General features: G+C 40.1%; 1 protein-coding gene across 1 annotated transcript in view; it reads right to left on the bottom strand.

Moving 5' to 3' along the window:
* Window positions 1-3,204: 3,204 nt before the first annotated feature.
* LOC113406857 (proline and serine-rich protein 1-like) overlaps window positions 3,205-23,562 on the bottom strand; it is a 29,236-nt gene continuing 8,878 nt past the window's right edge. The window contains exons 5-13 of the mRNA XM_026653650.1: window positions 19,781-19,874; window positions 19,105-19,215; window positions 16,009-16,092; window positions 14,714-14,792; window positions 12,743-12,838; window positions 12,583-12,627; window positions 7,081-8,821; window positions 6,286-6,433; window positions 3,205-3,653 (exon numbers count right to left, since the gene is read on the bottom strand). Coding sequence (XP_026509435.1) covers window positions 3,531-3,653; window positions 6,286-6,433; window positions 7,081-8,821; window positions 12,583-12,627; window positions 12,743-12,838; window positions 14,714-14,792; window positions 16,009-16,092; window positions 19,105-19,215; window positions 19,781-19,874 — 2,521 coding nt within the window. The 3' untranslated portion in view covers window positions 3,205-3,530. The remainder of the gene's footprint in view (window positions 3,654-6,285; window positions 6,434-7,080; window positions 8,822-12,582; window positions 12,628-12,742; window positions 12,839-14,713; window positions 14,793-16,008; window positions 16,093-19,104; window positions 19,216-19,780; window positions 19,875-23,562) is intronic.

The raw sequence follows: 23,562 nt of genomic DNA on the forward strand, positions 1-23,562 counted from the left end.
GGATGTGCTAGTTTTTTGGAACAGTCATTAAGACACTTCCCACTTCAGCAAAGTGGCACAGCAAGCTTTGAGTGTATCCTCTGGATCTATTGACACAGAGTGCATATTTTCAAATTTGGACTACCTCCAAGACTGCAAGAGACTCAACATGAGTGAAGACACTGAAGAAAAAAATTATGTGAGCGTACGCAAACCACGATTTAGAGAAAAACTACTAGCTCAGAGAGACAAAAAATACCTTTGTACAAAAAAAAAAAAGTTTCAATTATACTGTAGTAAAATGTGTATATTATGAAAGTTTTTGGGGTTTTCTTTTTTCCCCCAATGTTTCTAATTTTTTTTAAACTCGATTTCATCCCGGTTTTAATATTTGGAAAATAAACACAAATATTCCCAGAATTTTTTTTTTTTTAAACAAATAAAAACTGAAAACATGGAACTAAATATACTGTACTGGTGATCACTGTTGCTTGCATTAACAAAATCAAGGTTACTGAAGTTCCTTATCTAATACGGATTACAGTATTCTATGGTAAAATATTCACAAATCAGTAATTGATGTGGGAAAGAGTATGGGAAGCAAATTGACATTGGCTCTTCTGGATAATTTTTAAATAAGCTTTTCCTTGTATTAACTCCCAAAGGAAAGCCTGTACATCTGGTGTGAACTAAAAGACAACATTTGACCTGCACTTGGATGCCTGACCCAAGACATTCTAGTGCTTTATAAAATTCATCTCCAGAGACTTTAAATATCTGCTGTATCTTTGGAAAACGGAACTAACTGAGGTGGTTCGCATTTTAATACAGCTGGGTCAGAAACAGTCTCCCTACATGGGGAGTGAAGTGGGTAGCCAGAATCACATATTTTGTAGCCAAACCACAGCCAAATTTTCAAATTTTCTATGTATTGTATACAAGTATCATATCTGATGCCTAATATTTGTTGTAAAGCACTATAAGAAGATTAGAGATTTTACAGGCAAACTCAATGACATAATATACCATGGCCAAATTTGGATTTGATGGAAACAGGTACAGCAACTGCACTGTCTTCAATGGAGTCACAACCACTTACACTAGATCCAAATTTGGCCACTTGCCTTAATGTTTCTGGACGTGTACTACATATCCTAACCCCCAAAATGGTGCAGGCTCTATGTTTGACAGTATCTATCCTCACTAACACACAATGCTTATCTTCCAAGATATTAAATTGAAACAAGAAACCTTATCTGTTACCTTATCTTCCTCCTCCTGAAAACTAACCAAGTGCTAGATAGTAATAGTTGTGCAATGAAATACAGTTTTGGAAAAAGACAGCTGAACCCACAAGATGACCTCAAAGAAAAATGAGGCTGCTCAGCACACTCTAGGATTGGGCCCAAGTTGAAGAAAACATTGAAGAGACATCTCTCCCAGCTTCAGTATCAAAGCATGTATGCAGCAACTGTTCTGTCTTGCTTTGGAAGATTTTCATACACTGATAAGTTATATTTCAGACATTTGAAAACAGCTGTGTCACTCTTATTGCTGTTGACAGTTACATGCAGTTTAAAGTATTATAGAATAATAAAATAAATAAATAAATAAATTAATGGAGATATCCCATCTCCTAGAACTGGAAGGGACCTTGAAAGGTCATCGAGTCCAGCCCCCTGCCTTCACTAGCAGGACCAAGTACTGATTTTGCCCCAGATCCCTAAGTGGCCCCCTCAAGGATTGAACTCACAACCCTGGGTTTAGCAGGCCAATGCTCAAACCACTGAGCTATCCCTCCCCCCAAATAATCAAATAATGTATTTAAAATACTGCTCTGATTCAGACATACTCAGCAGGATATTTGTTGTATTATCGCACTGTTTGTTTTTAAGTAACTAAATTATGTTCAGCATAAAATTCTACATTATACCATACGATCTCTCATTTCGATTAATCTAAAAATAAAACTTTAGGAAATTTTTTTGTAAAAAATTGTTTATTCAAGTGTTTTATAAACTACTAGGCAAATAGTCACTAAAGCCTTTGTGCCATGAGTGTAAACTTATTTTAAAAAATTGTGTTAAAAACTAATACAGGAATTCCCATTAATGTTTTAAAAAAGTTTGTTCACACATTGAAAGAAAATACATTAGCAACGTCTTCCAGCAGAATCCATCTTTAAAAAAGTAAAACTCTAGGTGCAGAACTGTTCTACAGTATATCTTCTACAGTTTATTTTAAAATCACATGATTGCATATCATCTCTATTGTCTTTTAGAACTTGATCAAGAGTTTTTCTTAAACAGATGATATTCAATGATGTGTTACACACTGCCACAGGTACTACAATTATTATGAGTGCACACACTGCAATTTACTTACAAAGCAAGACCTTTCCATATGCTGTGTCATACCATTCCTAGCCAATGCAGTTAATTCAGTTATTTACCTTTAAAATCATGTACGTTTTCCAAAGAAAAATGCTAAAAATCCATAGCCCAAATTCTGCACTCACTTACACACTTGCTATTCCACAGAATATAACCACATTTTGGTTACATGAGTGTGAGAGCAAAATTTGGTCCATGACTGTAAACATTCACAAAAAGTCTGCAGCAAACAGTGATGGATAGGTAGTCTATGTGCAATACAATTACTTCCATTAACATAGGGGGATGGTAAAGAGCATATCCTGGAGACAAAATGAAAGGCTTGTTTGCATTTCTGTAAAGAAGTGTTCCTCACTAGCTAAACTTTACTCAATTAAAAGTAACTAGTTCCTATCCCAGAATACAGTACAGCATCATTGTCTGGCTTCCTTCTGTTCTGACTCAGATAGAGGAGTATTCAGTTCAGCAGCAGGTCCACAACAGTATTTCATATGGCATTTTAAGAACCTGATCTAGTCTCCCCTCAACATACTATTGATACTAATAAAGAGTTACTCATGCATATGAAGGAGAGAATAAATCCCAAGAGCCATACACAGACCTTGATCTGTGCACATAACTCTTACTGATGGTAACGAGAGATGTGCATCTACACTAAGGATTGTCTACAGCTTTAAGTGTCTAATTTCAATCTAGATGTTCTTTCTACAGTACCACACATACCATACAAATTTGAAAAGAATGATGTGAAAAATACCACACACTATTTAGAATACCATTTTCCCCATACCGTTTGGCTGCCAATTGTTCTAATTACATAGGACGTCTGTGTTTAAAGGGCCTGGTCCTATGAGGAACCAAACACCCAGCTCCCCAGCTACAGAGGAAGTTGAAGATGTTCAGCACATCACAGGATCACATCCCAAATTGTTTAAAAGCAAGAGTAATCATGGATTTGTTTGTAATCTGACACAAGAACAGTTTCCCAGAAGCTCTTCACTCTCGTCTTGCTTCTCTGTCCCAATTTCTGGGCCAGATCATGTCCCCATTGAAGTCAATGGGTATTTTGCCATCGACTTAATGGCAACAGGATCAGGCTCTGTCAAGCCACCACTTCAGTCTTCAAATATGTCTTGCTTGTCAAGAAAAAGATGATATTTATTGCCATCCACTCTGGGGTAGACTTGTCTGCAGTGAAAATGGTGTTCCTGGTGCAGAGGGATAGCTAGTAAAACCATCAGGCTGAGCTGGATAGTTCTCTAGAGCTGAAGCTGAATGTGCCTTCAATAAAGAGAAAACAAGCAGGTTAGGAAGGAACTTTTAAAAAAGCAAAAAGCCATGCATAGAACTATTCCTGTTCATGGTACAGAACTTTTAACAAGAGAAGTTTCAGAATAGCATGTTGGCTGTGCTGCAGAAGAGGGAGATGGGAAGGAAGTATATCTAAGCGTAGGCAGTTCTTTAACAACCCCTCAGGGATTGAACTCACAACCCAGGGTTTAGCAGGCCAATGCTCAAACCACTGAGCTCTCTCTCCCCCCAAAATCTAAATCTAAATCTTCCTTGCTGCAGATTAAGCCATTACTTGTTCTACCTTCAGTGGACACGGAGAACAATTGAGCCCCATCCTCTTTATGATAGTCCTTAACGTAATTTGAAGACTTTTTGGGTCCTGCTCTCAGTCTTCTTTTCTCAAGACTTAATATACAGAGTTTGTTGGGGTTTTTTTAGCCTTTCCTCAGCGATCAGGTCCTTTTACCATTTTTGTTGCTCTCTTCTAGACTCTCTTCAAGACTCTCTTTAGTTTGTCCCTATCTCTTCTGAAGCGTGATACCCAGAACTGGACACAGTAGTCCAGCTAAGGCCTCATCAGTGCCAAATACAGCGGGACAATTGCCTCTTGTGTCCGACACAAGATATTCCTGTTAATACACCCTAGAATGATATTAGCCCTTTTTGCAACTGAATCACATTGTTGATTCATATTCAATTTGGGATCCACTGTAATCCCCAGATCCTTTTCTGCAGCACTACTGCCTAGCCAGTTATTTCCCATTTTGTAGATAGGAAGGAAAAATCAAATGCACAAGTGTAGTACTTTGCACTTGTCTTTATTGTCTTGTTGATTTCAAGACAATTTGTTACAGTTATTTTGAATTCTAATGCGGTCTTCCAAAGTGCTTGCCACCTCTGCTACATTTTTATAAGCACACTCTCCACTCCATTATCCAAGTCATTAATGAAAATATTGACTAGTGCCCGACCCAGGACAAACCCCTATGGACTCCCACACACACACCAATACATCTTCCAAGTTTGACAGCAAACCATTGATAACTACATCTTTGAGTAAGTCTTTGACCCAATTTTGCACCCACCTTACAGTAATTTCATCTAGACTGCATTTCCCTAGTTTGATTATGAGACTGTCCTGTGAAACTGTATGAAAAGCTTTAGTAAAATTAAGATATCATGCATACAGCTTCCCCGCATCCACTAGACCAGTAACCCTGTCAAAGAAGGAAATTAGGTTGGTTTGGAATAATATGTTCTTGACAAATCCATGCTGACTATTCCTTACAACCTATTATCCTCTACCTGCTTATAAACTGATTGTTTAATAATTTGTTCCAGTATCTTTCCACGTATCCAAGTTCAGCTGACTGGTCTATAATTTCTCCAGGTCCTCTTTGTTCCCCATTTTAAAGACAGGTACTAGATTTGCGCTTCTCCGGTCCTCTGTGGCCTTAACCATCCTTCATGTGTTCTCAAAGATAATGGTTAATGGTTCTGAGATTGTTTCAGCTAATTCCTTAAGTACTTTAGGGTAAATTTCATCAGGCCCTGTCAATTTAAATACATCCAACGTATCTAAATAGTCTTTAACTTGCTCTTTCCCTATATTGGCTTGCATTCCTTACCCCTTGTTGCAAATATTAATTTTGTTATGTATCTGGCCACAATTTACATTTTTAGTGAAGAATGAAGCACAATAGGCATTAAACATCTCAGCCTTCTTGATGTTGTCCATTATTAGCTCTCCTGGCCTGCTAAGTAGAGGACCTACACCTTCCTTTGTCTTTCTCTTGCTCCTGATATATTCATAAACCCTCTTCTTATTGCCTTTTATGTTCCTTCCTAGGTGTAACTCAGGCTATATCTATGCTACAGCCACTACAGAACACTAGGAAAGCAGTCTGATTCACAGAGACGGTAAAGAGGGGTGGTTTTCCAGATGGCTTCATTTGAGACTGAGGTTTTAAGAAGAGTTTCACTAATTTTCTAATCTTAAATCTTCCTTCACAACCTTATTGTATTTTTAACTAAGATCTATATTTAAGTTATAATTTCAGTGATCAAAGCATGCAAACAAGAACAATGTCTTCTATTAGTACAATATATATCGGTATAATTTTAAAATCCTGTAGGTAATTCTTTGTTCCCTTATCATTTTCCATCTGTAGATCTTAAAGACTTTACAAAGCAAACGGTTTCTCTGTCTGTAAAAATGAAGCACAGATTAAGTGATTTGCCTAAAATCACAAAATTAGTGTTAGGGAACAGAACCCAGGTCAGTGCACTAGATCAAGATATTACAAATTTTACAAGTCAGATCTGTCTCATTCTTTCCTCCTCCCCACTTTTACAATGCCACCACCCATAAGAAAGAATTTGACACATCCATAGTCTTTATAGAAAGTCAGCTGAAGTGCCATTGATGATAGTCCTGTCCCCCAAGAGCAACAGCTATCTTCAGACAACTGGATGTTGGATTATCAGAGTGTACTGTATCACCCTTGTAGCCAATTCTTTAAAGTAAGCTGTGCTTTCTAAAAGCGAAGATTTGATATTGAACAATTAATGCTCTAGTGGAGCCTTAAGGCAGTGAAATATCAAGACATATGCAGCTTACCTGTAGTAGCGCTGATTGCGCTGCTGCACTATGCTGCAATTCCTGCAGGGAAGACTGTGCGGCACTTTGGGTAAATCCAGGGATACCAGGAAGAGACAAGAGTCCAGGGAAAACTGGATTTCCTGGGGTTTGCAGCCCAGAAGTCAAGCTGAAATAATCAAGACATGGCAGTCATTAGGAACACTTTCAACAATATTTTATCCTAGATTTCTTATCATGCTAGAGCACCAGGGTTTCTAAACCTCAGTTAACTAAGTTTCCCAAACAGAACACCTAAGCTGCCACCCACACAATGTTTGCATGTACAAGCCAGGACACTGGTACACACATGCAACTTGAGCATGCAAGCCAGTATCTTATGTGCGGTTACCTGCTTGTGCATGAATATTTTGTAGGTGAAAATGTAGTGCTGGATGTTTTTCTTGACACAGAAAAGGCTAGGATATTGTCTGCTATTACCTGAGTATGTCAATTGATACATATTTTAGACCCATTCTTGCAAAATCCTAGCATGTTGTAGGAGATGCCAAGTACCCTCAACATGGAGCTGAGGACACTCATCACCTTGCAGGATTGGACCTTACAGAAACTGTAATCCTGTACACTAGTTGCAAAATATAGACTGGCCTCCTCGTTTAAATTCTAAAGACAGATGAAAATCTACTGCTGAAGTAAGCATTTAAAATATTAAAAGTACTTTATAACTATGCCTGGAAATACCATCTATGTCTAAAGTAAATCAGTGTTTTGCCAAGAAAGAAATGGTTTTGACCTCCTTCAGAAACAGAAACATACCCAGCCTGTGCAACAAGTGCAGAGTTGAAGTTTGAGCTAAAGGCCGAGGCAAACCCTGGCAGGACCGGAGCCGGAGATGGGGCTGTGACAGCTGCCGGCAGCGGTGCAACTGCTGCTACTGTAGAAGATGCCTGGAGGCCAGGGAAAGAAGGGAGAGCTGGAGTGACAGTGGGTGTGTTAGAGACAGGGAAACCAGGAAAGGATGGGTTTGATGATCCCAGAGGCCCCTGGGTGACAGAAAATAGGGAGGGGACGGCACTGGACAAGTTAAGCGGAAAGGGTGGAGCAGAGACTGTTGCTGAAGCAGTGAGTCCGGAGAGAACAGCTGCTGTAGAATTCACATGAGAAGCAGACACAGATGAAGCAGTTGTAGATGGAGTGGCTAACAAAGACCCTGGGACAGTGACCGGTGGTGTAAGTGCTGGGTTACCAGTAAAAGCAAAGTTACTGGTCAGAGACGTGAAGGGAGGAAGTCCATTAAATACTGGGGCAACTGGAGCAGAGGAAGCATGTGGGGCAAGGGAAATGGAGCTGTTTAAGGGAGCACTCAAAGAGGAGAGACCTGATAATGCTGGATTAAGGGAACTAGGTAAACTGACTGGCACTGAAGTTGCAGAGGTATATGTACGCCCAAGCGCTGACAATCCTAGCGTGCCATGAGATGGGCCAGCCGAATGAGAAGGGCCTTTGAAGGCTGAGAGAGTAGGGCTCATGGGTTCAGTTTTGACCAGAACTGGAATACCTGTGGCAACTGGAGCTGATGAAATCTGATGCTCGGGATTAGTAGGGCTCGCACCATGCAAAAGCGCAACAGAGGCGCCACAGCTGACTGGTATAATAGATTGTGAAGTGGTTAATGGTGACTGAGTTGGCAATGTTGGGGGAGTGGAACTAGGATTGGCTACAGAGGGAGATGGAAGACCCGGGAAAATGGCCAGCCCTGGCGTGGAAGAACGTTGAGGTGTAGGTGTGGCAGATGGGGTATAACATTTGTTTACAGAGGAGGCAGGAGGCTCAGAGCTTTGATTAGCAAGAGCAGATAAAGAGGCAAGCTCACTTGTCACAGCAGAAGGTAAAGCACTGATTAATGAGGTATCATTTGATGTCAGAAATCCCTTTAAGACAGACAGAATTGGATTAGGCAAGCTAAGTGGGCCAGAGATGCTAGTGGCAGGAGAGCTAGCAATTGCAGAGGGAATGGGACTAGACATCCCTTGAGGAGTGGGGGTCAAGGACAAAGGGAGGCCAGCAAAAACTGATGACAATGGAGCAGGATTATTAACTGAAGCAATTGAAGAGGTTGCAGAAAAAGGGAGGCCAGCAAATGGTGCAGAAGCAGATGCAAAAGCTTCATTAGAGGCAGGTGTGGCACATGGTGTGGAAGAAGCTTGTGGAGCTGGCGTAGCAGCAGGGATAGAAGCCAGTCCAGAGAAAACTGCAGGAATAGGGATGGAGGTTGCACTATGAACAGATGTGACAGGAACACCAGACAATGAAAGGGATTTGATGACAGATGGGGTTGGGGTTGATGGCTGAGATGTATGGATGGAAGAGGAGACCTGCCCTGGGAAAACAGGAAGCACAGGGGTAGACATGCTCATCCCAGGGATGACTGCAGTGGCAGATGCTAATGGATGGCTTATCGCCTTGACAGGGGATGGGGTAGGGACTGGAGTAGCAGCAGGTGTTGAAGGATTAGAACCATGAGGAGTAAAGAGCTGATTCGCTTGTGCAGAAAAAGCTGCAAAGAAACAAAACTGGTAAGAATACTTGAAACCCACAGAAATGTTTCAATTAAACAAATGCATCTTATATAATTATAAAATATGATACACAAGCAGTAACTAACACGTTTGTATATACACAATCTACATGGAAGGCTATGAAGATAAAATATAGAGGTATCTACATATAGGTGATACATGCCGAGCAGTATACAGTAAGTAGACTACATATATCTATGTGTCTCCCTTCAACGATTATCTATTACACACACTAGCAATTATGTCTAAACCACTCTATAGCATTTACAATTTCTTAATGAGCTAGTGCAAGCGAGTTTAGATCTTCAAACATGCTCCCAGAGATATCGCTATGTAAGACAGGTAAACAGCTAATTCCTGCCCCTAACATCTAGCAGCACCCATAATAGCATGAGCATTCTGCTCTCCACATGAGCTCTATATGAAGGTCTACGCTAATTCTAGAACAGGTAGATTGCCACGATTTTACAGAGGTTTGTTGGAATCCAGTCCACAACTGCAGAGTACATAATTTTAGGAGAAGTTTGGTTTTTATTTTATTGGTAGGTAGGTTTAAATCTTTCACTGTTTTTGATTCTGTATATCACAATCTGGACAGTAGAGGAAGTACACTACGAGATTCATGTGTGCTACAGGTGTACTAGCTAACAATGAAACCTGCTCATAAAAACAAAGTCTCTAAAAAACAGTTTGTTCCAACTGAGGATCAAATGTCCAATCTTCAAGTACCAATGCACTATAGCTAACACCAAGAATTTCAGTTTATATCAACCCTACAAAGTAAATAAAGAGGGATGTTCTCTGGAGGAAAGCAGGAAGGCACACTACCAGATTAAATGGGAGAGAGGACACTAAGTCTAGGTCTGAAAGCTGGTGTCTCAGAGCTCATTATGGGTCTTGCAACTCTTACTAAATGTGAATAGCCCCATCACCTTCAATGTGGGCATTTCCATGAGTAAGAACTGTTTGACCTCAACACCCCAAAATTTGTGCTAAACTGTGTTTTAACCAATTTGGAGTGCTATGTAAATACTGCATAAGGATTGAGCCCTTTAATTCTAGTCACTTCCACAGCATTTTTATAACACCTTGCTCTCCCTATAAATGCTATCATGTTCTTTGTTCCCATTATTTTTAATATAATTCCCTTGCTCCATTGTGGATTAGAAATAAGGCATGTAGTAATCTAATCATTGGTCGTTTCCCTTAAAAAACAACTTTTATATTTTGTTTAGAAATTAACATTTTCTGTTTAACCATGAACAGAGAAGACTGACCCAGGAGGCAAAACTTACTGCTTCTTTAACTCCATGTTATATCCTAAATTTACCTCTCCCCCCTTTATAACCTTAAGTTTTCCACCACTGAAGACTCAGCCCTAAGAACTTCGGATACTGTTTAAATTGATATAGGCAAATACTCTTAATATTCTGAAACTTAAACATTTTAGATATTTGCAAACAAAATGAAAAAGGTTCACTTCTGTCCTTTTCTACAAAACCAGGATCTGTGCCCCATGTCCTGGACTCTCTTTCCACAACCTCATCCTGAACTCCAAATTGAAGAATTAACTAGGGCTGTCAAGCAATTAAAAAAAGTAATCGTGATTAATCACACTGTTAAACAATAATAGAATACCATTTATTTACATATATTTGGATGTTTTCTACATTTTAAAAAAATATTGATTTCAATTACAACTCACTTTATATTTGTTTTTGATTTTACAGTGCAAATACGTGTAAACAAAAATAGTATTTTTCAATTCACCTAATACAAGTACTGTAGTGCAATCTCTTTATCATGAAAATTGCACTTACAAATGTAAAATTATGTACAAAAAAAACTTGCATTCAAAAATAAAACAATGTAAAAGTTTAGAGCCTGTAAGTCTACTCAGTCCTACTTGTTCAGCCAATCGTTCAGACAAATAAGTTTATTTACATTTGCAGGAGATAATGCTGCACGTATAATTCTCCCCCAAGGAGTTCAGTCACAAATTTAAATTAACGCATTATTTTTTTAACGAGCATCATCAGCATGGAAGCACGTCCTCCGGAATGGTGGTCGAAGCATGAAGGGGCATACGAATGTTTAGCATATCTGGCAAGGAAATAAATTGCAATGCCGACTACAAAAGTGCCATGTGAATGCCTGTTCTCACTTTCTGATGACATTGTAAATAAGAAGAGGACAGCATTATCTCCTGTAAATCTAAGCAAACTTGTTTATCTTAGCGATTGGCTGAATAAGAAGTAGGACTGAGTGGATTTGTAGGCTCTGAAGTTTTACATTGTCTTGTTTTTGAATAGTTATGTAACAAAAAAAAGTACATTTGTAAGTTGCACTTTCACGACAGAGATTGCACTATGGTACGTGTATGAAGTGAATTGAAAAATACTATTTATTTTGTTTGTCATTTTTATAGTGCAAATATTTGTAATCCAAAATAATATATACTTTGATTTCAATTACAACACAGAATACAGTATACGAAAATGTAGAATAACATCCAAAATATTTAATAATTTTCAATTGGTATTCTATTGTAAACAGTGCGATTAATCACGATTAATTTTTTTAATCACAATAATTTTTTTTTTTAGTTAATCGCGTGAGTTAACTGCGAATAATCGACAACCCTAGAATTAACTAATGATCACAGTTCTTGGCTCTGACCCATTAAAGTTGGTATCAGAGAAATCTAGGTTCAAGATAGCCAAGGATTGTTGTTGGTACTCTGGTTTTCAATGAGGATGTTGTCCTTTTAATTGTATTGATTTACCTGTGTATCTGTCATAAGCGTATAACCAAGGGTACGTCTACACTTACCGGAGGGTCCGGCGGCAGGCAATCGATGTTCTGGGATCGATTTATCGCGTCTGGTTTAGACGTGATAAATCGATCCCGGAAGTGCTCACCGTCGACGCCGGTACTCCAGCTCGCCGACAGGAGTACGCGGCATCAACGGGGGAGCCTTCCTGCCGCGTCTGGACCTGCGGTAAGTTCGGACTAAGGTACTTCGAATTCAGCTACATTATTAACGTAGCTGAATTTGCGTACCTTAGTCCGAAGTGGGGGGGTAGTGTGGACCAGGCCTAAGTGTGTCTTTAAGTAGCAAAATTCCTGAGCAACTACACCTGGGCACAGAGGATGGAGACAAAACAGACAGAGAACATTCTCTCAGAATTTTTAATGTTAGCTCCTTTAACAGGGCCATTTTACTTTATTTTGGTTACTTGCTTGTGTGCATAACAGAAGACAAATTCAGCTTGAAAAAAGTTCAAGTTATTTTGTTTTTAGTTTCTGCCACATAATAGGAATGGCACAAGTAGCAGCAATGAAACCTTCCCCACATACTGGATTTAAACAAGTTACAAGCTGTGAATATATTGTGCTATCAGTAAAATCTGGCGGTTGTGCATTCAAATCTCCCACTGTGACTTACATACACAAAAATCCTATTTGCCCCAGATTAGGCAAAAAGCAATTTTTTCAGCAACTGAAAAACAGTTGCTAATAATGAATTTCCGTGCACTGCATTTCTAAGAGTATTTTGTCTTAGTTGTTTGCTATATTATCTGGACAAATAGGCACACAATTAAAAATACAAAATATTAATGTTCATTCAGATTAAGTTAAAAATCTTGAGGTTTAAAAATAATTTACAACTTTCTGAAAGGAATGCATTAAATTGCATCAAAATACAGCAGATTTTCCCTGAAGAGCTGCACTTTACCTTGATTTTGGGAAGGTTTTGCCTGATTGGAAAGGTCTTCGTTTTCTATGTAGAGAACAACAGTTATTTAAGGGCAGAACAACTTCAGAAATAAGTTATCCATTCTCACATTTAAAAACATTTGTTTATGCCAACATTTATACAGACACACATGCTTTACCTGATCCCACTTGATTAGGGGTATATGGTGGAGGAGCTGGTAAGCTTGGTGCTAGGACACTGGCCATTGGAACTAGACCGGCACTGTTGTAAGCACCTAAAAAAAAACCAAACACCACACATATGCGTCAAACAAAAGTCAATAAATACAAACAGATGATTTAAGGGTGGACTAGTCAGTATTATTCTGTTAAAAGGATACTTTCAAGGCTCTAAAATGTTCCCTTATTAGTTAAAGCAAAGCCACTTAACCCTCCAGGCTGTATAGGATGAGAGGCATGTGTTCCAATGTAAGTTTTAGTTAGGGTAACTCTCTGATGGCTCATAAGAACAGTGTCAACGGAAGACTGAGATAAATGTATTTCTTGCTCTCTGAAGCAATCTGGGAGAGCAAAATTCTTGCCTCTTTCAATTCCATGCTGTCTTACAAGAAAAGAGATGGGAGAAAGGAAGTGATACGAAATGCATATGTGGGTCACAGTATTTATTGTTATTGTTCCCACCCTAACAACTCCCACCCCAAAGCTGTGACAACCCTTGTTTTTGGAGGGTTGATAATAAAAAAACCCACCAACACTGGCAAGGAGATCTACATGAAAAAGAAAGAGTCCTTTCAAGGTAAATGTCATACTTTGGAACCGTCGTCCTTCAACATCTCTTTAAATGATAAGGTACTAAACTGGAATAGCAGGTGATCTTGATAGATTAGGTATAGTAAATGTTTCCTATCATAAAAATAGCTTATTTTCCTATAATGTATAGTAACTGACACACACTGTTGTACTGTTTTAGCGCTTAGTTATTGCAGTGAAGAGGGACATCAGAGCTTATATAAAAATATGTATCCACACCCCCACAAAGGGTGTGAAAAACATATATGCAAATTCACACATATAAGATACAGACAGCACTATCAACACCACTCAAAAGATGGAAAGGAGCTTTTCAACATCAAGTAACTTCCGATATGTGGACTATTCATTCATGCTACAGGTATTAAAATTCCTTGCATGACTGTTTATGGCAAAGATCTAAGGAGCAGTTTACATTCACTGAGGGGACAAACACTCCCCACTGATATATACCAAAACACCTTACACATAAGTTTTGCTCATGGCTTAAAAACAGTCAAGTGAAGCAAGGCTCAGCTCACTTTATTTACTAACTAATTACAATGCAGTTTCTTAATGCAGTGTAGCATTTGATCAAAGGAGCTTAAAGCAACTGAAATAAACTTACTTCTGCTTGACGATGTGGTCTTTGCCTTTAAGGATACATCTACACAGCCTGGGGCAGCGAGCCTCTGAGCCCAGAGTGACAGACTCAGGTTCACAGGGCTTGTGCTACCACACTACAAATAGCTTGTAGATGTCGTGGCTCAGGCTGGAGCTCATGCTCTGAAGCCTAGAGAGGGAAGCGCGTTTCAGAGCCCAAGTTCTAGCACAAGCTGCAACTTAAAAGCAATCTACACAGCTATATTTAGTGGGGTAGCATGAGCCCAAGTCTGTTGGCTTTGCACTGGCTTTGCAGACATACCCTAAAAGGGACAGCATATCTTTTTCATGGCCAGATTCAAAGAACACATCCAGCTTTCCAACAACAAACTTTGTATTGGCATTTATGATACAGAAGTCAAATATTTATATTCAATTGAGTTGTAAGAACTCTATAGTTATCATCCTCATCTTTTCTGAAACGCATGTCACCTCCAGTAATAAGAGATTCTACAATCAGAACGGCGTTGACAGTTCTCTGAATGATGCACCAGCTGGAAAAGAAGCCAACACACTCATCGTATTGGCTTTACAGTGGTAACAGGAGAAGTTAGAGCTAGGACGCAGAATACACAAAGGGAGCACAGTCAACTAAAAAGGTAACTATGGTCAGAAATGTATCACCACACTAGAACTTTTTTAAAAGAAAACAAATAGATCAAATAATAGGATCAAGCTAAAGCACAAAGAAGCCTTACTTGGTGCAATAGTTGCATGTGGCCGGCATGGTGGGATGGGGTATGGAACAGGTTTGTGTGGGTTGTACGTTGCGGGAGCCTACGTTAAAAAAAGTGAAAAAGCATTAAGTAATACGTTTCTCCACCAAAAATTATAGCATTTAGATCAGGGGTTCTCAAACTGAGGGTCGGGACCCCTCAGGGGGGTCACAAAGTTATTACATGGGGGGGTCGCGAGCTGTCAACCTCCACCCCAAACCCCGCTTTGTCTCCAGCATTTATAATAGTGTTAAATATATAAAAAGTGTTTTTAATTTATTGGGGGGGGAGGGTCGCACTCAGAGGCTTGCTATGTGAAAGGGGTCACCAGTACAAAAGTTTGAGAACCACCGATTTAGATGCTTAGATACTGTACAGATCATTGTTATTTATCCTGGGAAAGAGAATTTGCTGTATCGAATCACATTGCTGACTTATTATGTTTGCTACCCTGACTCTAAAGCTGCCAATACTTGAATGCTTCTAAAGAAGGTGAAATACTGTGTTGTAATAACATAGTTGTGTAATATAGCAATAGGAAAGGAAAAAAGGAAAGTCTTTCCTGATCCATGCAGTTTTCATGCCCTGAAGCACTGGATTCTGTTTCCCTTCTCTTAATTTGCACAACCACAAACGTAAACTATGGCCATAAAATTATCCAGTCCTTAAAATACATACAATTAAAAATACAGCCACTAGATTGGGAAACACCTGGAAACAGAAGTACTAGTCATACATTTCTGCAATACTTCTCAACTCACACTGAAAACGTCAGATTCAGTACTTTGCTGTCCATTTGTTACCAAAAAAAAAAAAATTTTTAATCAGAAATTTAGTTGTGTTGCCACAGAATAAATTTCCTCATAACGCACCTTATTTCAGGAGTTGTGTATTAGATTTTGATGTGGAAAAGCCTCACAGATCATGAAGCAAAGCCAGAATGGCTGTTAAAATTTCTAGACGAGGTCATGATGGAACTACGGGAACCAGCTTGGCTTTCCTTACTAGCCTAGTTGATATTGTGTCCTAGAATGCATGCATAGTGAATCGAATGGAAGCCCCTGCAGAATTTATTTCTTTATAGTTAATAAAATTATAGAAATACTGGGACACTGCATAGCATTCTTATTACAGTTAAGAAGCTTAAGTAAAGCCATCAATACTTAATGACAAGAAAGTAGAGATGCAGCTTCCTCATACCCTCTTCAAGTCTTTTTATTTTCTAGTGATATGACAGCATTTCATAAGGAAAAAAAATCATAAGGCTTAAGGCGTACTGGTTTGGATGGTCCAAGTATACGGGCTGCAATTCCCTTCCCTTCATTAGTACATTCTTCAGTCTCCTTTTTGATAGGCGTTCCCTAAGACATAAAAAACATCAGTTATTAAGCATTTTATTTAGAAATAAATAGGAGAAAGCAGAGATAAAGATTTTCACCTTAGTCTTATTCTGAATAATATTCAAATTCACAGCTATTCTGATAGTCTCAATTAATCACACATTCCAAAATACAGAACTGTGTTCTGGATTTGTTGCATCACAATTAAGAAAGTTCCAATTAGGCTGCATTATAACACTGGGCTTTTGTATGCAGAAACATATTAAATAGTCACAGTTTTTGTTACACCTGGAATTCTTCATTCAATTCTGGGGTCCTCACCACCAGAAAGACAAGCTATAAGGAGTTCACAGACAACATTTAGCATAGGACATTTAAAAATGAGCTGAGATTAGTAAATGTATTCATAGATTCATAGATTCTAGGACTGGAAGGGACCTCGAGAGGTCATCGAGTCCAGTCCCCTGCCCGCATGGCAGGACCAAATACTGTCTAGACCATCCCTGATAGACATTTATCCAACCTACTCTTAAATATCTCCAGAGATGGAGATTCCACAACCTCCCTAGGCAATTTATTCCAGTGTTTAACCACCCTGACAGTTAGGAACTTTTTCCTAATGTCCAACCTAGACCTCCCTTGCTGCAGTTTAAGCCCATTGCTTCTTGTTCTATCCTCAGAGGCTAAGGTGAACAAGTTTTCTCCCTCCTCCTTATGACACCCTTTTAGATACCTGAAAACTGCTATCATGTCCCCTCTCAGTCTTCTCTTTTCCAAACTAAACAAACCCAATTCTTTCAGCCTTGCTTCATAGGTCATGTTCTCAAGACCTTTAATCATTCTTGTTGCTCTTCTCTGGACCCTTTCCAATTTCTCCACATCTTTCTTGAAATGCGGTGCCCAGAACTGGACACAATACTCCAGCTGAGGCCTAACCAGAGCAGAGTAGAGCGGAAGAATGACTTCTCGTGTCTTGCTCACAACACACCTGTTAATACATCCCAGAATCACGTTTGCTTTTTTTGCAACAGCATCACACTGTTGACTCATATTTAGCTTGTGGTCCACTATAACCCCTAGATCCCTTTCTGCCGTACTCCTTCCTAGACAGTCTCTTCCCATTCTGTATGTGTGAAACTGATTTTTTCTTCCTAAGTGGAGCACTTTGCATTTGTCTTTGTTAAACTTCATCCTGTTTAACTCAGACCATTTCTCCAATTTGTCCAGATCATTTTGAATTATGACCCTGTCCTCCAAAGCAGTTGCAATCCCTCCCAGTTTGGTATCATCCGCAAACTTAATAATCGTACTTTCTATACCAATATCTAAGTCGTTAATGAAGATATTGAACAGAGCCGGTCCCAAAACAGACCCCTGCGGAACCCCACTCGTTATGCCTTTCCAGCAGGATTGGGAACCATTAATAACAACTCTCTGAGTACGGTTATCCAGCCAGTTATGCACCCACCTTATAGTAGCCCCATCTAAATTGTATTTGCCTAGTTTGTCGATAAGAATATCATGCGAGACCGTATCAAATGCCTTACTAAAGTCTAGGTATACCACATCCACAGCTTCTCCCTTATCCACAAGACTCGTTATCCTATCGAAGAAAGCTATCAGATTGGTTTGACATGATTTGTTCTTTACAAATCCATGCTGGCTGTTCCCTATCACCTTACCACCTTCCAAGTGTTTGCAGATGATTTCCTTAATTACTTGCTCCATTATCTTCCCTGGCACAGAAGTTAAACTAACTGGTCTGTAGTTTCCTGGGTTGTTTTTATTTCCCTTTTTATAGATGGGCACTATATTTGCCCTTTTCCAGTCTTCTGGAATCTCTCCCGTCTCCCATGATTTTCCAAAGATAATAGCTAGAGGCTCAGATACCTCCTCTATTAGCTCCTTGAGTATTCTAGGATGCATTTCATCAGGCCCTGGTGACTTGCAGGCATCTAACTTTTCTAAGTGATTTTTAACTTGTTCTTTTTTTATTTTATCTGCTAAACCTACCCCCTTCCCATTAGCATTCACTAGGATAGGCATTCCTTCAGACTTCTCGGTGAAGACCGAAACAAAGAAGTCATTAAGCATCTCTGCCATTTCCAAGTTTCCTGTTACTGTTTCTCCCTCTTCACTAAGCAGTGGGCCTACCCTGTCTTTGGTCTTCCTCTTGCTTCTAATATATTGATAAAAAGTCTTCTTGTTCCCCTTTATTCCCTTAGCTAGTTTGAGCTCATTTTGTGCCTTTGCCTTTCTAATCTTGCCCCTGCATTCCTGTGTTGTTTGCCTATATTCATCCTTTGTAATCTGTCCTAGTTTCCATTTTTTATATGACTCCTTTTTATTTTTTAGATCATGCAAGATCTCGTGGTTAATCCAAGGTGGTCTTTTGCCACATTTTCTATCTTTCCTAACCAGCGGAATAGCTTGCTTTTGGGCCCTTAATAGTGTCCCTTTGAAAAACTGCCAGCTCTCCTCAGTTGTTTTTCCCCTCAGTCTTGATTCCCATGGGACCTTACCTATCAGCTCTCTGAGCTTACCAAAATCCGCCTTCCTGAAATCCATTGTCTCTATTTTGCTGTTCTCCCTTCTACCCTTCCTTAGAATTGCAAACTCTATGATTTCATGATCACTTTCACCCAAGCTGCCTTCTACTTTCAAATTCTCAACGAGTTCCTCCCTATTTGTTATTGCCGAGACCAATCACATATTATGTCAAAAAGTTCATCTACTAATAAGCCTTTTACACCTTTAGTTTCCATGATTCTGTATAGCAAGTTTGTGGTACAAGTTTTTCTATTTCTTGTATAAAAGGAGGTTTTACATAGAACTCTGAAGGAAAGAAATCAGAGTTCTTTTTAATTGTTCACTATGAATGGTTACTGGGCCACACATGACAAAAAGTTATTGCTTTTAATTCCACTCATGCCAAGTTGTCCTCCTTTCATTTGAATGAACAGCAGTTCAGGTATACTACAGTACATCCTAAATCAAAAGCACTTTTGAAGAACTTAAGTAGACTTCACATACTGGGAAAATTCCATTTATCCGGCTTGGTTTCCCCTTGGGATAAGGGTTTCCAGGAATCATGCCACAGGAAGATATCATAGCGTGAGGGGCTTTACAACCTCCTTTGGAAGCCTGCAACATAACCAAAGAAAGTAGCATTAAAACTCTACAAATTCAGATAGTATTGCATTATTTAGTGTCTGAAATTCAGCACTTTTAAAAGGATATGAATTGTGATATTCAGCCTTCATGAATAATGAATGTACCTACATGGAAATCCAGATTCAAAGCTCTCCATAGCTTTGCTTACCCTGTATGTTAGTTCTTCTTTCCATCTACTCCTCCCCTATTCACTGCACGCTATATGCTCTATCCAGTCCCACCTTGTTTTGATGGCTCCTTTGGGCCCAATTCTGCTCCTACTGAAGTCAATGGCAGTACTCAGAATAACTTTAAAGAAAGTAGGACTGTGACCCTAGTCATCTCTCACATTATCATGGCTTTTTTCCCTACACAACCCTTGTGTGAAAAAGTCTTCCTCTTCTCGTACAACCACCAACTATTTGCTCTCCTCCTTCACAGACTCAATTCCTTCAGATTGTCAACAGTTTCCATTAGCTATTAATTATATGGGCCCTGATCCTGCAGTGACCATAGGGATGGAAATAACACAATATCAGCGAACATCTTCTAATACCTGCTCAAGAATTCTCCTGCACCTTTTCTTCTCTGACATGTTAATCCTGAACAGGTCCTCAATAAGGCGGTAATTCTGAGCATCAACAATGTTGCTACAAAGGAAACGGTTGAACAGTTACTGTCATTTCTTATACCTATCACACACACATGATCAGGAACTAGCAGCTGAAAGCCCATGCAACTGCACAGGCATGGGGGGGGAGGGGGGTGCGTGTGTGTAAAACAGAGAAAATGGCTGAGACGTTAAAAATTGGATGGTAACAGATCACAAAACCCAGTGATGGATCAACCTGGTGATATTCTGAACCAAAAGAGCTCTCGACCATGCTTGTAGCTGCTTCCACGACTTTACATTATCTAACCAGACATTTGAGGCTTCACAGTGACACACAGAGTGACATTCTGTGGAATATTATATACACCTCTACCCCAATATAACACGACCCGATATAACATGAATTCGGATATAACACGGTAAAGCAGCGCTTCGGGGGGGCAGGGCTGCGCACTCCGGCGGATCAAAGCAAGTTCGACATAACACGGTTTCACCTATAACGCAGTAAGATTTTTTGGCTCCCGAGGACAGCGTTATATTGGGGTAGAGGTGTACTAATCATTTTTGAATAGTGCATTATTTGTTCAAACAGTTCTCAGTAATATATTAACATATATAATTAGTCTGTGCACAAATTATTATTAAACCTGTGTAGTGCTTGATTTCTCCCTCTTACAGGTCAAGAAATGAATTCAGCCTTACATATGCCACCAATGCTTATGTCTTGAAATAGGGTCTCTCAATTATTTGTAAATTAATACAATACACAGGAAAATACAAACTTGAATTTCTGAGTGGCCAAAACAGCCATGTTGAAAGGATGAGTAAAACCTAAGTTTATTGTCATAGTTCACAGTAGCAGCTCTCACTCCGACTGATGCTCAATTCTTATCACAGCAGCAAGGCTGCAGCTACCAGGCTTGGCACAGGCTCCTGCTCTCCACCATCTGGTGGCCTGGTGACAGATTCCTGCAGGATCAAAGAGAGGCTCTTGGCAGTTACCTCCATGCTGTGGAGTGGTGGTGAAACACTCCAAATGTCACATCAAAATTTAAATAAAGAAATATACCAAACAACTAACATTTCAAAGTGCAGCAGGCATCCCAGTACCTGGTGTCACCGTTTTGCCTAATGGCCCTGGTAGCAGCAGCCACACTGCTGTCACAGATGTTCCAGACTAGCAGCAGGGAGAGCTAATAGCAAAGAACAACTATGATTATAGTTACTTTCCATTAAAATAGATTTCTTGATAGAGGAAAATGTGGTGTAAATGGGATCATCATGGTACTGAACAAAGCGGTTAGCCACACACAAGCACAACGGTGTAAAATAAAAAAGTGGATCAACTAACTTTTTTTCTGTTTTGTTAGTTTGCACCACAGCCATAACATGAACTTAGTATATTTTTTATGGTGTTAGTGTTCTTTGTTTTAACAGCTGCTCATATCAAGAATTGGCATACTAAGAAGTCCTCAAATAGGCTTTAACACTATGAACCACAGTACAAGAGTCCCCAAATATAGATTTATATGATAGATCCTGGAGCAGTTGTGTTCCATCAATAATCCCAAATGTATGTTTACATGGAAACCTTTTAAAAACTGTTCTGACCTGGCAACTGAACGTGCCTATTTAAATAGGTGTTTACATACTTTTAAAAATGTGAATTATTTGCCAAGTGTAAATAAATACTTAGGGAGCTTTTAAAATGCAGAAGGCATTGGGTATTGGATAGATGACAGTGAGCTAATGCCCTGTGTAGGAATGGCTTGATATGAATTGTTGGACATGGGTGAGGCCTCATCCCTTGGGAGAGAGGATTAGAATCTGCTGACTGGAAACAGAATGTCTATACTAGATAAGATAAGGGAGGGGGGAATACCCAGGGAACCATTTACAATGGACAAGATAACAATGGATAAGATAATGCTAGAACATAAAATGAGGTAAAGAGTAGTCCTACATGCATAGTGCATGATGTACAGGGATTGGTTCCTACAACGAGACTAAGCCAATCCCAAAACATGTGATACAATTGATAGTATATGCAATGTAATGTGTAAATGCATATAAAGGAAGAGGTTTGCTGTGTAACTTTGGATGTGTCGTATGCCCTATACCAGAGGTTCTCAAACTGGGGGGTCGGGACCCCTCAGAAGATCGTGAGGTTATTATATGGGGGGTCGCGAGCTGTCAGCCTCCACCCCAAACCGCACTTTGCCTCCAGCATTTAAAATGGGTGTTAAATATATAAAAAAGTGTTTTTAATTTATTGGGGGGGGGGGTCACACTCAGAGGCTTACTATGTGAAAGGGGTCACCAGTACAAAAGTTTGAGAACCACTGTCCTATACCAACCCCCTATCAACTCAGCATAGCTTTGCCATGTGCCAAATAAAGGTATCTGAGTCGGACTGAATTCTTGGAGAACCAAGTGGGAGAGGTCTCAGGGGAACCCTAATACACAGTTTTAACCCACCTGGACTACTTTTGGCATAGTTCAGTAAGTGGAAATGAGTTTGATAAGCTCTGCCAAGTTTCTAAGTGTACATCTACACTACACACTCCTTATGGAGATACACTACATGCCCCCCCAATAGCATGGGTATAAACAGTAGTGTATACACTGAAGCACGGCTTAGGTGACTAGAGTAAAGACACATCTGAATCCACAGGGTCTGTACCCTACATGGCTCTCTACACATCCAAAGTCTCCTGCTTCTCTTTTCTTGAGCAGGTCCTGCCCGAGGGTGCTCTCGGCCCACCTCTCACCCTGGCCCTCTAGAAGTTGTCATCAGGCCCCTGCCTGAGCCCCTCTGGCCATTCCAACAAGCCACTTGAATAGGCTGAATGCCATCCAGCTGGTCTGTCTCTGAACTGCACCCAGAAAACATCTGTACACATGCTTCATACCATCCACTTCCTCGCCCTTGTGTCCTGCCCCGACACCAAGTTCCAGGACCTGCTGACACCTGAGGCGGGTGAGGAACCTCGGTGGGCCAGCCTGTACTCCACTCTGATATCACAGCCTGCTGGGGATATTAGTTGGCAGCTCCTCCATGGAGCCGTAAGTACAGGCATGTATTTGGCATTATTTACGAACTCCCAACAGCTGTTCTTTTTGCGGTGAGAGGGAGACACTGGCACACATTTAACGTAGAGTGCATCAGGCTGCAGTCCCTCTTCCAGCTCCTCCAGAACCTCTTACTGAGGCACTAGCTGCACTTTCCCCCTCACTTGTTTATCCTAGCACATTCTAGCCGCAGCCCCACAAGGTCATGAGACCTCCTCATCAACTTCCTTTTCATGCTGGCCAAGATGGCCAACCATCAGACCAGGAAGAGGAGGAAGCTGGATGGCAGGTGCTCTGCTACTGTGGGACCTCTTTCTGGTTCCTTGTCCAATCCCGGGCAGAGTTCCTCTGGGTGGTGTCCACTGACTCCTCAGACACCTTTGAGGAGCAGTGGGCATTGTCAGGGATTCTCTGCTCAGGATCCTCCTCTGGATCCTTGATTTTTAACCTTTAAGCTTCACTCTTGTCTTTTTTTTCCCCCATTTGTTGTCCTCAGTATTTAATTGTGGCCTGGGTTCAATGGCCCCTTTCCTTCGGTTGAGGGAGCAAGCCTTTGGCTTTGAGTGGGCTTAGGCCTGCCGTCTCCCAGCAACCACAACAGGTACACGCCCAAGAAATGCCTCCCCGCTCTACACTGCTAGTTTTAGGGTTGT

Source organism: Terrapene carolina, unplaced genomic scaffold (assembly GCF_002925995.2).
Source record: "Terrapene carolina triunguis isolate 2854851 unplaced genomic scaffold, T_m_triunguis-2.0 Scaffold142, whole genome shotgun sequence".
NCBI lineage: Eukaryota > Metazoa > Chordata > Testudines > Emydidae > Terrapene > Terrapene triunguis.